This window comes from Haemorhous mexicanus, chromosome 29 (assembly GCF_027477595.1).
Source record: "Haemorhous mexicanus isolate bHaeMex1 chromosome 29, bHaeMex1.pri, whole genome shotgun sequence".
In the NCBI taxonomy this organism is placed as follows: domain Eukaryota; kingdom Metazoa; phylum Chordata; class Aves; order Passeriformes; family Fringillidae; genus Haemorhous; species Haemorhous mexicanus.
Window position 1 is genome coordinate 4,297,179 of NC_082369.1, and position 14,037 is coordinate 4,311,215.

A 14,037-nucleotide genomic window follows, 5' to 3' on the forward strand; every position below is an offset into this window, starting at 1 on the left:
AAAAATCCAACCATTTCCCATCACAGAAAAATATCTCAGGCAGATTTGTGCTGGTTATCTGTACTCTTCCCCCTGGCTGTCCTGAGATAAGGACCTTGTTATTAAGTGATAATTAAGTCATATGCATTTTCCAGCACAGGCCCATGCCAAAAAAGCAGAGGTAAACAAATACAGAAAAGGATGTGTGTGCGTGTGTGTGTGTGTGTGTGTGTGTGTGTAGGTCTTGAGGGCAGCTGGGAGAGGTGAGGAAAGCTCTTTGGACCTGTATGGGTTAAAGAAAAAAATGTTATGGTTAAGAATTCCTAACCACCCTCCAGAGACCCCTGGTTTACATTAATTATTCTGTTGCCTTGAGCACTCAGGGCCTCCTGTGAGCTTCTATCTATAAGTACCCAACTCCTCCTCCTACTCACCTCCAAACGAATCCTTTCAATGTGCTTGATCAACCCCCTCAGTACAGCAAGGGAACTGCCCAGTCAAAGCTCTTAAATCAAACCAGAATGGGAAGGGCAACAATCCAGAACTCCTTTCAGCTCTCCAGCAGGTCCCAGGGAGGCAGAGGACTGCCAGGTAAGGAGGGACCTGTTCCACAGTGCCCAGCCTCCCTCAAATCCCACTGAACTCTGCTCCCAAGACCAGCTGTGGAGTGAGCAAGACCCAGGAACAGACCAGCAGTCCTTCTCTCACCTAAAAATAACTCATTTCTCTTTCAAACAATGGCATGTGGCAAGTGTATATTTTATTTTTGAGAGGCTGATCCAATTCAGCCACTGCATCAGAGCTCCATCCAGGCACCCTGCAGGGCAATGGCAGAGTAGAATTGGATGCACCAGCAGGTTCTGCACACCTGGAAAAAGGCTCTGGTATCTTAGCTCTTGTGCATTTTTCAGCAGTGCCCACTGTGCACCCACACAGTTCACCCCAAAGCCCACAGCTCCCTAGTGACAGGGACAGAAAGCTGAATGTGCCCTGTCACAGCCCAGAGAGCAAAGAGCAGCACAGAAACAGACCTGGCCAGAGAAAAAAGCAGCAGCTCTGAGGAACAGTGCTGTGCTTCCACTGCCATATCCCTGTTCTAAGCCCTGAAACACCCTTCTCTTCCACAAGCAGGAAAACTGATCTAAGCCACTTCTCACCCTCACTCCTCCCCTGAAAATTCCCCATCATCCTGCCCAAAGCATCAACTCCAGACAATTCACTGGGACTTACCCCTGGCAAAGTCTTCTGTTCATGCAGGGCTGTCTGGGCTTTGATGGCAGAGTCTCTGGCACAGTATGTGAGGAATGCACAACCTGCAGCAGATACAGAGAGTGGCAAGTTAGACAGGCACTTGCAGATGAACATCAACACAAATGTTACATAATTTGGATGTGTCTAAAGCTCCAGGGGAAAAAAAGGACAAAGAAACAATGTGAAAGGACTTGCAGGCCACATCTGAAGTCTATTAAGAGCTGGAAAAGGGTGCCAGTGAATAAAGGGGCTTGACACAGGTGTTCAACAAGGTGAGACACAATGGGGGAGCAAAAGGAAAGCTGATCTTGTCTGTGGCAGAAACAGCCCCAAACACAAGGATCAGGAGAGAGGCAAGGACCAGCATGATTACTCATTAAAAGAAGAAAAGAAGCAAGGAAAGAAGAGAAGAATCTGGGATTTTAGGCTTATACAAAAGCTCAGGGAGCTATGGCAGGAGAGGCCTGGCCCTGTGTGATGCACACAAACACACCACAAAGTACACAAGCACCACAAGGGCAATACAGAGCCCAGCAGAGCATCCTGCATTCTGCAAGGGCCAGCCTAAGAAGCCAGATAAAAAGCTCAGAGAAAAGGCCAGATCCTGACATTCTTAGTCAAGATATGACTCAACATCTCAGACGAACGCTGGAGCCAAGGGAGGAGGGGGAGGAGTTGTAGCCCCTCCAGGAAGAAGAGGGATCATCTTTGGGTGCTCTGATGCTAAGAATAAGCAAAGGAAAAATCTGGCTGGTTATCAAGAAACATTTCCTAGCAGAAAGAGATTTAGACTGTGGAATGATCTCCCCAGGGAAGTGCCTGGAGCTCTGTCACTTGAGTTGTTTCAGGTGAGGGTAGGCAAAGCACTGGAGAATAGACTCAGAATGCATCTGACCCCCTCACTCATCCCCCTCCTATCCACAGTGGCATTTCACATCCCAAGCAAAGGCAGGACGAGTCCCTCTGGCTTGCTGATGAATTTCCCTGTCTACACTGCTGTGCTGGGGCTGCAGATCCATTGTTATGGCCAGAAAGGCCCATTTTTCTGCCTCCACATTCTTGTGCCTGGCTTGGGGCACTCCAAAGCTGCTTCAGCTCTCTGTGAGCTGCACCCAAAGGTGGGTGCAGGGACTGTGTGGACCTCTCCCCTCCAGCCCAGTGGGACTCCATGGTACACAGCACCCTTAAGCCAGTTCCTCAGGACAATCCCAACCACAGCAACATCATTATCCTGTTCTTCCACCCCAACTCCAAGAGGCTGCTGCAGGTAAGCACATCACATCTGTCCTCACACCTCTTGCTAGGGGAAAAACCTTCCATAAACAGCACACAAGCATTAGGTATCTCTAAGAGGTCATTAAAGCTCCTTATTGCCCAAGTTTTGAATGCTGCACCAAACATGGGACCAACAGGTAATTTAACAAATATTAAGTGAGGCCAGGAAGAATGCAGGTAAACCTCCTGCTCCTGGCAAAGGCAGCTGGCTCTGTTGGGGTGGGGAAGCTCCCCTCAGCTTTCACTCTCCCCATGGACTGCTCTGACATCAAGCCTCAAAAGCAGCTCTATAACCACAGAGAGCAGACTCTATAACCTCTATAATCTATTTCTAACAGATTTGAAGGCCTGGTCACAAACCCTGATAGCCAATTCCACCTGCTGCTCCAGTCTGCTACTTTGCAAGTCATACAAGACTCAGAATTCTAAGATAATTTGGGCCAGGTTTAGCTCACAAAACTCCGAAGTCAGCACTTGGGAATAAGCAATTTATTCCACTAAAAGCTTCAATGCATTGGTACTATGCCCACGTGCAGTGAAGGCACTATTCTTGCCTCAGGAGCATCAGCCATCAGCCTCAGAAAGCTCAGGACAGGAGTGGAGTTATGTCCACGTGAAGCATGCAAAGCCCATCCTTGAGCCCCATATTCCAGCACTCAGGAATGGCAAAACTGAGGCAAAGCACCCTCAAAAACCCCAGTCCATGGGAGGACAAGCTAAAAATGAGAACTGGACAAAGACACACCATTTAGTGGGGATAAAGGAGAGACTCCTCACACAGGGAGGTACTGCTATCATGCCAGATCAGGGATTTGTAAAGGCCAGCAACACCTAGGTCCACCAGCACCAATGTGGAAAAAGTGCCATGAATCCCCTCCCTAGAGCCCTCTGGTCCTTCCCTTCCCTACAGCAAAGGCAGAAACATTGCTCATCTTTTAGCAGCTCAGGTACCAAGAGGCAGCAGCTTCCAGAGACAGAAACATGCTGTAACTGTGGAGCCTGAAGATGCCTCATTCCAACCCAAATGCAATCCCCACTGCTGCTCTGCTCTACAAGGGTGTGGGTATTTGCTCAGCAGAAGCCACTTGTGCTCCTTCTCCTCACTCAAGCATGAAGCAGCACTCAGACAGCCTCTAATGTCCTGCCTGGAATGGGGCTGCAGGTACAGGACAGCCTGGTCCACTGCTCTTCATGTCCCTAAGCTTTGAGGTTTGAGGACATTCCTCTCATTCTTACTTCCCCAACTGCAGGAACCTGGGAAGCTGTACTGGTTCTGGAAAGGAGGGAGCTAAAGATGTCAGCTATGTCTTTTGGAAAATATGATTACTGCCTTTCACAACCAGGTGTTTTGGAGGTAGAGCAGTCAATTCCATTCTCTTTGCAAAGTCCTGGTCAGAAATACAGGAAAAGGTTTGGCAGAAACACTGTGCTCTAAACTTAATTGTGTAAACAAATATTTGGGGAAAATAAACTTCCTTCCTGAAGAGCCATTATCTCTGGCACACTAACTGTGCAGCTACTCCTGGGATGCTGGGACAGGGTTCTGCTCACTCTGTCTTTCATGGGTTCTTTGGGCTCCTAAATCTTTGAGTTGACAGAGCCACCCAAGGATCTGAAGAGATGTCCAGAGGTGCAGAGGGGCCTGTCACTCTCACTAGATTTTCTCACTTCCACATTTCCTGCTGTAGTTAACAGCAAGCTCAGACAGACAGGCTCAGGACCCTTTGGGCACTTCTCACACCAAGTCAGCTGCGCCTGCTGAGACACAGGACGTGGTGTTAGAAAGTGCTCAGGGTGTTCAGAAGTGTCAGCCTGGAAGGTCCCAGGCACCCAGGCAGTGCCAATGACCCATTCCAGCACAGGGATGAAGGACAGCACCCAGAGCACTGTCTGCAAAGCCAGGCCACCATCATTCTGCCAAAGATCCCTCTATGTCCCATCAGTGTCAGGGCTACCACCCTGCTTCCATGGGCTCCAAGAGGGTTTCCTGCTCCCTGAAGGCAGAACCCAGCCTAGTTTCACTTGCAAGAGACTGCATAAAAAAAATATATATTCACTGCCTGATCCTCCCTACAAACTACACATTGACTCTGGAATTTACAGTCCCTTCAGATCCTAAATATTACTCCACACATCAGCAGTCTAAAGCCTTGAGCAAGAAAAGGCTGCTGGTTTGCAGGAGGGAGGGATCTCTAGATTCTGCTTAGCATCAGAAATCACATTAAATACTTCAGCAGGGGAAGCGTGGAGTCAGTGGGGAGCTAATCTACAAGCCTGCAGAAGCTGAGTCAAAACTGGGCTGCCAGGGAGACAAGTTGGGCTGAGGGTGGTGTTGTATCCTTGCCCTCTGGAAAAAGCCACCTATCTGTCCACACACTGAGAGAGGGCTGCTCCTGCCCCTGCTGAATATTCCCCTGCAATTCAGTTTGGCATCTCACACTCCTTAATCGCTCCACTTTCCCTACCATGAGCATTCCTAGGAAACCCATCCAGCTGACACTTGTGAAGGAGCTGCCTTCTGCCTAATCCTGGAACACAAGGCCAAAAATTTCCACTTGATTCTCCCCACTCAGCCTCCCCTGACCCATTCCAAAAGCCTGTTCAAACACCTCCCCGTTCTTCCCATGAAAATATTAGCTTTGAGACAAACACTGCCATTAACATGCAAATGTATCTGTGATTAACACAAATAGAAAAACTGCCTCATGAATAATATTAGGCTGGAACAGTATCAGCTACCAGTAGCCAGGTTGCTGAGACATGACTAGTCAGGTACTAACAAAACCATTCCATAGCAGAGCTCACAGTTCTAAATCTCTAAGATTTTCCTCTGCCTCCACCAAATTCATCCATTCTCAGCACCCATACAGGACAAGCTCTTGGACACTGCAGCCCAACTGACACCCTCCAGCCCCTGGCAGGCCTTTTCCACCCTTTTTTCCTCCCTGGAGGCAGAGGTGGCTGCTCAGTTCCATGTCAAGCTGCAAGGGAATACAAGGGGACACGCTGGGCTTCACCAGCAGTGCTGGCTTCTCACACAACGGCTTCCTCCCCTTTGGGGAGAGAAAGGGAAAAAAGCAGATGGAAGCTGCATGTGAGCTGTCAATTGGATCTCACTGCAGATCAGGAACACGGGGAGAGAAAACTGAGTCTGCTGTTAGAACTGCCCCAGAAAGGTGGCTTCTGTTCAGTGCAGGAACGAGCCTGCAGCCAAAGTGTCCCCTGTTTGGGGGCTGTGACAGTGCTCCAGGCCACTGCAGCTCCTGGGTCAGGCCTGGCACCTTTCAGGCCTGCAGATGCCAGCAGCAGCTCCTCACCAGGATGGCCCTCCTGCATGGAGCACAGGCACTGCAGCCAAAGCTGGTAAATGAGAGTGTTCAGGCACCAGGGTGGGCTGGATTGTGGATTCATTCCCTTGCTGCACGCTAAACCCCCACACACTTCCTTGTCAAAGGATGACTTCTCTGGAGAGGCTGCTCCAAAACAGGCTGAGGATCTACATGCAAACTCATGCCACCAGGAAAGGAATCCCAGCCTCTCACTTCATACAAAACAGGACAGGGAGGGGCACAGGGAACTGAAGGGGTGTGGAAATAACCCCTCAACAACCATCAGAGAACCTCACATCTCAACAGCTTCTTCTGGGCAGAACAATCCCTGACCATCAAAACCCACATCCACAAAAAAAAAAAAAAAAAGAAAATGTCAGAACCAAAAGGATGTATTTATTTTGCTGCAGAAATCCTGCTTTTAACAGCAAGTTAATATCACACACATCTGGCTAATACCACTGCTGTCCCCTCTAATTTCCATACCTAAGCAGATCCCTAGAATTTGTCTCCTGCTTGGAAGCTGACCTCAGACCACACAGTCTATATTTAAGATGTCAACTGGAATGAAATGTGCAATTGTCTCTTGCCTTGGGCCCATTCTCCTCCTTGCTGGGTTTGAAACCTTGCAACTCACCATCCCCTGGCAGCAGGTTTGGATGCAGCTCCTTGCACACAGAGACACACAAGCACATGGCATCCTCGTTTTTCACTCACAACCAGACACACTTCTTCAGCTAAATTCATGCCAGCCCAGCCCCCACGGGCTTCAATGAGAAAGTGCTTTCCTTTTGTGCTGGAGAGTTAGATTTGGCCTTTTGTTTGAAAATACACTTGTTTTTTTCTTGTCCTCTTCCCTCTCCGTTCAGTCTAGAATGGTTCACGTTGCCAAGGCACTCGATTTTTCCTACCCTTCCTCCTAAATCTGAGGCATCACGGCTGAGCGTTGCACACTCCCTCCAGCACGCACCAACACATGGCCCCATCACAGATCATTTTAGGGCACAGCAGCCCAGGCTGAGCACCGACAGCTTCCAGGGCACTCACTGTCGGCTCCCTGCAGGTTGTTCTACCTGCGCCAGGGAGCGACGCTGCCATCACCCCCTGGGATCCTACAGCAAACAACTCCGTGAGTTCCCTTCCAGGCTGGAGCCGTGCTGGTCACAAGATCCCAAACACCTGCTGGGGTGGGGTAGAGCCGCTCCACTGCTGAAGGGAGCCGCCACACCGAACGCGACAGCTCTTCAGTATAAAAACACAACAATAAGCGAGGCTAAAGGAGCCTCCTCAAACTTTTCAGCACCCATTAAAGGTCCTCCTTCAGCGAAGGAAGACCCCTCATCTCCCCGTGTGCCATCACGAAGGCCCCTCACCTACCCCAAACGCCACTGACAGCAGCACGTTCGCGGCCAATATTCTTTGTTGCACGGATTTTAGAACCGCAGCGCCGAAGCCCTGCCCGGGATCGGTGTGAGCCCCCCTAGGGGACGGCCAGCAGCCCCGCGAGGGTCCCGCTGCGGCCCCCGCGCTCCGCAGCAGCCTCGGCCCGGCCCACGCTGCCCATCGCCGCCTTTGTCACCGCACCCCACGCGGGGCGACAGGCCCCGGGCTGCCGGAGGGGCGCGGGCCGCGGCCGAGGGGCTCGGCGGGGCTCCGCGGTGGGGATGGGGACCCCGCCCGTGGGCGCTGGGGATGCGGAGGCGTTCCCGGGTAGCGGATCGGGCTCGGCAGCCCCGCTGAGGGACGCGGGGGTGTGGGAGAACAGCACATCGCCGTGGGTCACGCGTGGAGCGACCCGGGGCCCGCCGCCCCTTTGTGCGCGCCGCGCCGGGCTCACCCTTGTGCATGCCGGTGTAGCGGTCCTTGAGCACGGTGAGCTCGTAGATCTTGCCGAACTGCTCGAAGAGCGGCTTGAGGTCCTTCTCCTCCAGGTTGCGCGGGATCTGCCCCACGAAGAGCTTGATGGCATCCAGGTCCTTCATGCTGTCGGGCTGCGCCGGGGGCTCCGCGCCGCCGCTGCTGCTCATGGGGGAGGCTCGGCGCGGCGGCGGCGGGGGCGGCTGCGGCGCTGGCGGGAGCGGCGGCGGCTGCCTCCTCGCCTCGCCCTCGGTGAGTCTGGCCATGCCCCGCGCCCGGCGCGGCTGCGGGCGGGCGGGCGGGCGGGGGAGGCAGCGCGGCGGGAACGGCCCCGCCGCCAGCGCCGCCGCCGCGGCGCCACAAAGAGCCGCGCCACAGCGCCCCCTGCCGGGCCCCGCGCCGCCGCGGCCCCTCAGGAGCGGGGGGCAGCGGGGACGCACCGGAGACCCCCGGGAGCGGTCCGGGATCGGCCCGGGAGGGCCACTGGGACCGCCCGGCTGGGCCAAGAGGATGGTGAAGGCGACAAGGCGGCAGTGACCGCCGCGATGCCCGTCCCCGCGGGCGAGGGAAGAGCTGCATTTTTAGGGCCCAGGAGCGCGGAGGGCCCTGGGAGCACGGGCGAGCTCAGAGCACCCACGAAGGCAGAGCCGCTCCACATCCGTGTCAGAATTTAGCATTCGGCCCATTTTCTTGGTGCCTCAGCACAAGGGTCTGGAAGCGAAGAGATTATTTAAAGCAGAAAATTTTGTAACGTAGCCGTGACCCAGCAGCGAGCACAGGGGCTGGAGGGGGCTGAGCTGGGAGGGGAAGCCACACACGGCCCCAGGTTACAACCCGGGCACACCTCTCTGCCTGCCCCTGCCTTTCTAGGGAAAGTCCCTTTCTTCCGAGCATCTCAGCTCCCTCCTCACTGGGGCTCGGTGGAGGATCCCCAGCCCGGTCCTGTGTCAGACCGTGCCAGATGGCCAGGAGCTGGTTGTGTATGCATGTTGAAGCAGCCATTATTGCTGAGGGGACCAGCTCTCCCTGCCCGTGTGAGGGAGGCTCTGCACTGCTCTCCCACCGCTTTCTCCAGCTCTGCCAGATGCTGTGAGCCATTGAGGGGATGTCAGCGCTCCAAGCAGCGCGGCCCAGGTGGCCTCGGGGCTGTGTCACCTCTCTGCCCCACCTCTGTCACGCCAGGGTGACGCTGAGGCACAGCACAGCCGAGGCTCCATCGGGAGCTGCAGGGACGCAGCCCAGCCCCGCTCCGCCGCCCACAGCCACACGCTGCCTGCATCTCCTACAGAGCATTCCCTCTGCAGCGTGCACGGCTTTTGTCGTCACAGCACACATTTCAGCCTGTCATGCTGCCCCAGTGTCCCTGAGGATGAACACTGGGAGGAGGGAGGGGGTTTGGCTGGGTTGTTTGCGGAGAGCTGTGGCAGAGTCAGGTGCTCAGCTCCTCTGAGCATGCCAGGCTGAGCCTGTGAAAGGACCTGGTGCAGGCACAGCCTGGCCTTGCTTCCCCTTGCGTGGTCTCTGCTGAGAGCTTTCTGCCTTTCCCTTTGCTCCTTTCCCTTTTCTCCTGCCCTGGATCCTGCGGAGGGAGGGCAGCAGTGAGTGGAGAGGTGACCCTACTAACACAGCTCAACATAACCAGGGCAGCCACAGCTCTGTGCTCCCACTGCAGCCCAATTCAGCATTCTCCTGCCTGGTCCCCAAGTCCCATCCTTCCTCCTACCCTCTCCCCACAGTGCCCCACATGCCAGAGCCTCAAACCCTACCCAGATCTCTCAGGTGTGATTTTACCTAGGCCCCTGCCCCAGGAGATACATGAAGCAGGAAAAGGCAGGTTAGGAAAAGGGGGTTGTGTTACCAGGGCAAGAAGAGGGGTCCCAATCCTACAGAGCAGAGGGAAGAATGGAGAATACTGGTTGTGTACGAGCACCCACCTGGCTCTCAGGCTGAAGTTATGGCAAGAATGAGAGGCAGAGCCAGAGGGACTGGGGATTCCTCTCTCTTCACTCTTGTGCTCAGCAGAGCTACAGCTCTGTACCCTGCTCTCTGCAGCACCGGCTCCTGTGCCCAGCTGTGTGTGGAGCTGCCAGAGCACTCACTGAGGGCCAGCAAGAGCCTGGGATTTGCATCCAGGCTTTTCATGGAAATGGACTCACAAAGGCCTGCAGCTTTCTGCAGCCTGGTCTGAACCCAGGAACGCTGCAGGTGTCTCAAGGCTGGAGAGCTGTCTTGTGTTTGATGGTGTTACCACTCCTAAAATTCACCCTAAAACCCCCCAGAATCTCCCCACACTGGTCAAACTTTCTGTTGACATATCTTGCAGAGACTGCCAGGGTTCTGCCATCTATTTGGAAGGCACAGATGCATCAGCTGGGAAGCCTATGGCAAGTCAAGCTGTTCTCATTTTTAACAGCTGCAAGCAGATAAGGCAATGTTTAAAACAAGAAAGCTTTATGGCAACAGCAGCAATCCTCACCTTGGATGAATCACACCTAAGCAAGTAAAGTTTTCAGGCACCTTTGCATGCCTAGCTTGCTTTTTCACATCAGCTGTTGCAGCAAAAGCTGCTCTAGGCTTTTGTTACAGCTCAAGGGACCCAGTGCCTCGGGTAGAAAATGTCTGTTTAGAAGGAAAGATAAATCCAGTCTCTTTTGGAGTCCATGAATGGACACACTAAAACCACCCTGACTGCAGTAAAGAACAACAGACATGAAAATTCTGCTGGTAAATGAAAAACAGAACAGCTGTCAATCAGCACCTGGGGTTTACAGAGCCAGACAGAGAATTATATACCAGAGTAACAGGATTAAGGGGAAGATAAAAGGAATCTTAGCACCAAGACAGAGAAAAAGGGAAATGAGAGGTCACCTGTGCAGAGGAAGAAGAAACATGTTGCATCTGTCATGGAGGAGTCTACACAAGAGTGCTAGAAGGAGCACAGCAGAGCTCAGATGCACAATTCCCAGGGGTGAGGGAACAGATTCTGCCCAAACCTGATATGCTGCTTCAAAAAAAGAACTGTTAGAAGAAAACCACATTGTATGCCCAACAAGTTTCTCTTTTGCAGAGATATTTGCTAGTGAAAACCACCCAAAATATTTTCCTTACACACATCTAGACTTGCCTGGTTTCTTGTGGCATATGAGTATTTGTATTTAGATGGGGCAGCTTAAGATGAAAGGTGAAGAGGTCCAGTCCAGTGGCCCAAATCTGAGAGGGGCTCAAACAAAGGGTGCAGGAGCAGCCAGGTACATTTTGCCTTAAGAGTGCCTGCCTAGTCCTTCCAGCTCCTAACGGCAATGAGGAATGGAGAAAATACAAGCTGGAGCTCTGAATTTCCACATCACCTAGGAGACACCATTTAAGGCAGAAAATCCTCACCACAGCCCAGGGGAAAAAAAAAAAAAAAAAAAAAAAGAGGGAGGGGGAAAAAAAAGGGTCCTTTAAAACAATCTGCCTTTCCTTACCTATTTGCTCCCCAGGCAGAAGAGCCAAAGGACTAGGTAAGACAGTCCTGGCAGAAAATATCCAAGCAATAAGACAGTATCTCAGGGAGATAAAAGTTATTCCTGTAATGTGATTGCTTCTTGTCTGGTGTAAAAGATTCTGCAGCCAGACTGCCAGCCTAAGAGAAAAATATCCTCTGTAAAAGGATATAACTTGCCATCAGCTTTTATCCTCTCTTGTCCACCAAGACCTTGCTGTTTAGCTTTCATTGAATATTTGTTTTACCAACCAGAGTTAGGGAGTTTTAACATTTTAACTTTGCAAGAACCCAAAAATTAACTAAGTTTTGAGGCTTGTGCACAGATTTGTCACAGTGGGTGAATTGAAAGAGACCATCACAGATTCCAGATATCTTTGTGCAGATATCAAAAGCAGCTGTTCTGTGAGGATTGACTTCAAAAACAAAACAAAACCCAAATAAACAAATAAAAACACACCACCTTGTGGAAGAAAAGGTTTGCACACACCTTGGGTTGTGTGCAAACTGTTTCTTCCAAAGCTTGAAAGGAAGTTGGTCAGGAAAGAATGGCACAGGGCTTTCCTTTCCCAAATAATGAGAGGCAACTGCTCAGCTCTACAATCATGCAATACTCAGTCGAGCTGATTGAGTTCAGCTTGGACCTGGTTTTAATCAGTAAAGATATTGAGCTCTGCTGATTTGATCTGGCTTCTCCCCCTGCTCCCCAAACACTCCTGGAGCAGAGATGGTAATTTCTGTCACATGCTGTCATCTGGGTACCCTTTAAACATAAAAGGACTGAGCATTCCTAGAATCTTGGGGTCATCCCTACTGCATCTGCTTCTCACTCATCTCTTTCTTTTTAGTCAATTCTCTATCTTCCCATTACTCCCCATCACACTGTGTTATTATATTTGAAATATTCCACAGGAATAAACTCACAACATGAGCAACCTGGCTTCAGGACACAACCTAGCAGTCCTCATGTTCTCATAACCTGAGAGAAAGAAATGTGGCACCTGAATAAAGCAGAGAGGATTAAAGGAGAATGTGGCAATCACCAGATCTACTCATCTCCACCCCTGCTCCCAGCACTACACCACTGAGCCCTTCAAATATTTTTCCAGAAGTTTTATGAGGATTTCTTTTCTCCTGCTATCCCTAAGCCAGCAGTGATAAATCCAGCCTCTAGAAAAGCACATTTTCCACTCAGGACTCCACCCCACATCTTCCACACATCCCTGGGCTATTCCAGCTCCAGCAGCTCCAAAGAGCAAGGCCCTTTGTACCTCCTACTTCACCAAGGTGCTGGAAGTGTCAGATATATTTAAGAGCATGAAGCATTCAGATACTATGGAAACCAGGGCAAGAGAAAAACCAAAAATAGATGGAAGACGCAAGCTGTTGTAAGGTCTGGAAAAGCCTTGCTGAGGGAGGCTGTGCTTGCTGCAGCTGATTGCAGAGTGGGATCCATTTAGAGCTTGAGCATAAAATATCCTCTCTCCAGTCTTTCTGTAGTTTGTCATTTTTCTCTGCCACAGGGAAAGGGATATTCTTTAACTTCCCCTCTATTTAACAGGCCTCCTAATTAGCAGTTCATTTGAATGATTCATATTCTAGTGTGCCCTTCCCATGACCTGGAGTAGACTGCTGCCTGACTGCTTCTGTAGAGCAGGAGTATTTGGGAACACACCATGAGGGAAAACCACCACAGAGCACTCTCCTAAAAGGGAAACAACAACAGCAACCTACAGAGAAGGGTGCCTGGAACTAAGAGTTGTTTGTCTGCCTCTCCTTTTAATAATCCTTTTCATCTCTACAGACAAACCAGCTGCTAAAGTAGAATAATACCTTCACTGAAAAAACCAGAATGGCACGTGGAGGAAACAGAGAGGATGCCAGCGTGAGGAGTACAAACCATCCAAATGCAAGTCTGTAACAGCACTCAGCACCCCTATCAAGAACTACTCAGTGCTACCACAGAAGCACCATCTGAAAATAAAAACTTTAATAAAAGTATGAGTCCCACAGCCCCTTATGGGCTATTCTCCTGTACAAATTCCCAATCCCCAGTGGGGCAAGCAGAGGTCTCCCTGCTCTGAGAGCCAGGCTAAGCTGGAGTGGGGTGGCTGCCACAGCCTGTCTCCATCCAGGGAAGGCAGCTGGACCTTCCTCCTCTCTGCTTTCACACCACCCTTCCTGTCAGCAAAGAACTCCCTGCTGTCCACAGTGACCTTCCCTTCAAAGCAGGGCACTGACACAGTTATAGGTGATCTCAAAGGTCTTTTCCAGCCTAGTTAATTCTGTGATTCTGTGATAATGACACGACAGAGCCTGTGTTAAACCCAGCCCTGCAATGAGCTGCCCCTCAGCCTGTAGGGTTTTGCTCCATGTGCCAAGGGCTGTGAAGGGACAGTGGGCACCCCAGCTCCAAAAATGCACTGTTCCAAGCAGAGGAGGTAGAGGGGACACCTGTGCAGAGAGAGCAATGATGATCCATTTCTAGGGCAGCTCTTTGCTCTCCATTGCTGGAATACACCCTCCTCTTCACTGCCTTGTCCCAGCAGCTCTTCTGCCACCGTGTTTGTTTTCAACCTTTCCTTTGACTTAGAAGACATTTCTTCTTTTTTTTTCTAGAAAGACACATCACCACTTTGAACAGCCTGGTGTGAGGAGCCAGGACCTCGGCATCCTCCTGGCACCTCGGCATCCCCAGCAGCAGCCTCAGGGACAGGCAGCCACGTGTCCCCGCTGCCGGCAGGGAAGCAGAGAAGGAAGGGAAGCCCTGAAGGGCCGGAACGGGGCTGCCGAGGCCACACCTGCCCCGCAGCCGTGCGGGCCGAGCCCCGCTGTGTTGTGTTGTGATTTCAGGGTTTACCT

At 51.6% G+C, this 14,037-nt stretch overlaps 1 protein-coding gene across 4 annotated transcripts in view; it reads right to left on the reverse strand.

Moving 5' to 3' along the window:
• Positions 1-7,957, reverse strand: part of CELF5 (CUGBP Elav-like family member 5) — a 37,045-nt gene extending 29,088 nt beyond the window's left edge. For all 4 annotated transcript variants that reach the window (XM_059869818.1, XM_059869819.1, XM_059869817.1 and 1 more), the window contains exons 1-2: positions 7,672-7,957; positions 1,210-1,292 (exon numbers count right to left, since the gene is read on the reverse strand). In XM_059869818.1, the coding sequence (XP_059725801.1) occupies positions 1,210-1,292; positions 7,672-7,957 (369 nt within the window). The remainder of the gene's footprint in view (positions 1-1,209; positions 1,293-7,671) is intronic.
• Between the last annotated feature and the right edge of the window lie 6,080 nt (positions 7,958-14,037).